This window comes from Otolemur garnettii, unplaced genomic scaffold (assembly GCF_000181295.1).
Source record: "Otolemur garnettii isolate 467f Iridium unplaced genomic scaffold, OtoGar3 scaffold00038, whole genome shotgun sequence".
Taxonomy (NCBI): Eukaryota; Metazoa; Chordata; class Mammalia; order Primates; family Galagidae; genus Otolemur; species Otolemur garnettii.
Window position 1 is genome coordinate 15,653,183 of NW_003852433.1, and position 3,788 is coordinate 15,656,970.

Consider the following 3,788-nt stretch of genomic DNA (forward strand, 5'->3'; position numbering starts at 1 on the left):
CTGGCATATGGTGCTGGCGCTCTACTTCTGAGCCACAGGTGCCACCCCTCTTTTTTTTTGACATAGAGTCTCACTGTGTCACCGTTGGTAGAGTGCTGTAGAGTCACAGCTGACAGCAACCTCCAGCTCTTCGGCTTAAGCAATTCTCTTGCTTTAGCCTCCCAAGTAGCTGAGACTAGAGGTATCCCCCACAATGCCTGGCTATTTTTTTGTTGTAGTTGTAGTTGTTCTTTAGCAGGCCCAGGCCAGGTTCGAACCTGTCAGCCCCAGTATGTGGCTGGTACCCTAACCACTGAGCTGTGGGTGCCAAGCCAACACTTGGTATTCTTTTTTTTTTTTTGAGACAGAGCCTCAAGCTATCTCCCTGGGTAAAGTGCTGTGGCATCACAGCTCACAGCAACCTCCAACTCCTGGGCTCAAGCGAGTCTCCTGCCTCAGCCTCCCCAGTAGCTGGGACCATAGGCGCCCACCACAACACCTCGCTATGTTTTTGGTTGCAGCGTCATTGTTGTTTTGGAGGGCCCAGGCTGGATTTGAACCCACCACCTTAGATGTATGTGGCTGGCACCTTAGCCACTTGAACCATAGGCGCCGAGCCAACACTTGGTATTCTTAACCTTTAAAATTTTTGCTAATCTGGTGGGTGAAAAATGTTATTTTATAGTTCAATTTTGTTTTTTATTCTTATAAATAGTTAGGGTATTTTGATTATTTAGAGATTATGTTGTTTTAGAGATTTTTCCCTACCGTTAATATTTTTTTCTTGACATAGGGTCTCACTCTGTTGTCCAGGCTAGAGTGCCATAGCATCATAGTTCACAGCAACTTCAAACTCTTGGGCTCAAGGGATCCTCTTACCTCAGTCTTAAAGTAGCCAGGTGCCTGTCACAACTCCTGGTTAATTTTTTTTTTTTCCTATTTTTAGTAGAGATTGGGTCTCACTCTTGTTCAGGCTGGTCTCTAAACTCTTGAGCTCAGGCAATTCATCTGCCTTGCCCTCCCTGAGTGCTAGGATTATAGGCATGAACCATCTACCCTACCATAAAAATTTGTCTATTTCACAAATATTGGTTGAATGTTTCTTTTCCTTTTTTTTTTTTTTTTTGAGACATAGTCTCATTATGTCGCCCTTGGTCGAGTGCTGTGGCATCACAGCTCACAGCAACCTCAAACTCTTGGGCTTAAGCGATTCTCTTGCCTCAGCCTTCCAATTAACCAGGACTACAGGTGCCTGCCACAAGGCCCAGCTATTATTTTAGAGACGAGGTCTTGATCTGGCTCGGGATGGTCTCCAGCTGCTGAGCTCAGGCAATCCACTTGCCTTGGCCTCCCAGAGTACTAGGATTAGAGACATGAGCCACTGCACCCGGCCCATTGAATATTTCTTTGTGGCAGGTATTCTGTTAGAATCACAGATGAAAAATATTTTTTCTGCCCTCATGTTAAGGGGAAATATCAATAAGATAAGTATACTGTATTGGGTATTAATAAATTCTATGATAGTTACTTAATATGATTCCAAGATGGCAGAGAGATACAGTGATCAAATTGGAGGAGCAGAGATGGGATTCAGGGAGAGTCTTGCAGTGAGAGTTATATTTGAACTAGATCTTGGATGATGTTCATTAACTAGAAAAAAGAACAAAGTGAATAGTGTAAAGCCATGGTGGTATGTATGTGATATAACACAGGGCATGTGTTGAAACTACAAATAGTTTGATATGACTAGATAAAGTACTGGGGGAAAGAAAGAAAGGAGGTCAGATCCTATAGGGTCTTGTATGTTGTAAATGTGATGAGGCCTGAACTCTTTCATGCTTCCTTCATACAACACCTAACCAAGAGTAATGATCAGATGAGGCAAAGCAAATATTTCTTCCTTGATGATGGAAGACATCTGTTTCTGCCGAACAGGAAGAAAATTAAATGCTTTTAGGATTGTCTTTAATTATTGAAATATAATGTAAATCTTGTTTCTCTTTATCTTAGCGGAGTTAGTTACAAAACTTTATGAGGCAGCTGTGAAGAAAGTTCCCAATAGTGAGGAGTATCACTCTCACCTTTTCATGGCCTATGCCAGAGTGGGTGAATACAAGAAAATGCAACAGGTAATATGATCCCCAAGCCCACTGGGCTGTGGGATTTGCTATTGGAGTCTCTTTAATGTGATTTAATTAGACTGGAATATATGTGGAATTTAATTTATTTAACTGTATATGGACATCAGTCACTTATTTTCCCTATGGGTTTAAAGATAAATTATTGTTCAAGTTCTTTAAGTGTTTAATTTGGGGAAAAGGTTATCTTTTATGTCTTGGTGAAGTGTTTTGTTTCATTCTGGTAAGTCTGCTTCAGATTGTCCCACTAAATCAGATTGGTGTTAAATTTTCAGAAAATGGGGAGAAATCTCACAACAAAAACTGGACAGACTATAGGAAAAAATAACTTTTTTCTTGTATAAGAAATGCAATTAGTGTAACCTGGTTTCCTATGCCCTCAATCCCCAACAATAAAAAAAGTTTAAAAATTGTTATTAAAAAAAAGTATAGACTATAGAAAAAATAACTTTTTTCTTATATAACACAAGTTTCAACCTAATTTGTAAAATTTAACTTTTTTTGTTCTGGAGTTTTGGGGGGGTTGCAGGATCTCACTCTGTTGCCAGGAATAGTGTGTCATAGCCTCCACCTGAATCACAGCTACCTCTAACGCCTAGACTCAAGCACTGCTACTGTGTCAGCCTCCCAAGTAGTTGGGACTATAGGCATGCACCACCATGCCTTATTTTTCTATTTTTGATAGAGATAGGGTATCACTCTTGCTCAGGCTGGTCTCAAACTCCTGAGCTAAGGGATGCTCCTACCTTGGCCTACCAGAGTACTAGGATTAGAGACATGAGCCACTGCCCCAAGTAATATCTCTGCCAAGTATATTTAAAACCATTGTAAATGAAGAATAGGTAGGCATTTATATATGGTGATTAGATCTTCCTTTTCTGTAAGTGACATTCCTGTATTATGAGTCACCAATTTAGAACCACGTTTCGCAAACTTGCTTGTCATTCACAATTTTCTATTTCATCAAATTATCTGAGTCTGCCAGCTCAGGTGTATGTGGCTGGCGCCCTAGCCACCTGAGCCACAGGTGCCGAGCCAGAGGATTCTTACTCTTGCTTAGGTTGGTCTCAAACTCGTGAGCTCAGGAAATCTACCTGCCTCAGCCTCCCAAGTGCTGAGATTACAGGAGTGAGCCACTGCCCTTCTCTGGCACTCTAGATTGTAAGTTTTGCTTGAATAGGTCTACTTCTGTGGTCCCCAACCCTTAGGTCATGGACCAGTAGTAGACCATGGCTTATTGGGAACCAGGCTACACACCAGGAGGTAAGCAGTGGGCAAGCTTCATCTGTTTTTATAGTCTCTCCATGCTTGCATCACCACCTGACCTCTGCCTCCTATGAGATTAGCGGGGGCATTAGATTGTCATAGGAGTGCAAACTCTGTAAACCATACATGGGAGGGATCTAGGTTGTGTGGTCCTTATGAGAAGCTAATGCCTTATGAATGATCTGATGTGGAGATGTGATGTGCTGGAATCATCCTGAAACCATCTTCCCACCCCTGTCTATGGAACAATTGTCTTCTATAAAACATTCCTGGTCCTAATAATGTTGTGAACCACTGGTGTACTTTACTCTATTTTTTTTTTTTTTTTTTTTGAGACAGAGCCTCAAGCTGTCCCCCCTGGGTAGAGTGCTGTGGGATCACAGCTCACAGCAACCTCCAACTCCT

The 3,788-nt window shown here is 41.7% G+C and overlaps 1 protein-coding gene across 3 annotated transcripts in view; it reads left to right on the forward strand.

The window, feature by feature from the left end:
- NAA25 (N(alpha)-acetyltransferase 25, NatB auxiliary subunit) overlaps positions 1–3,788 on the forward strand; it is an 85,509-nt gene that overhangs the window by 32,952 nt on the left and 48,769 nt on the right. For all 3 annotated transcript variants that reach the window (XR_002773430.1, XM_003789967.3, XM_023513283.1), the window contains one exon: positions 1,990–2,108. Coding sequence is in view for 2 of the 3 variants with exons in the window: in XM_003789967.3 (XP_003790015.1) it covers positions 1,990–2,108 (119 nt within the window). In the remaining variant the exon portion in view is untranslated. The remainder of the gene's footprint in view (positions 1–1,989; positions 2,109–3,788) is intronic.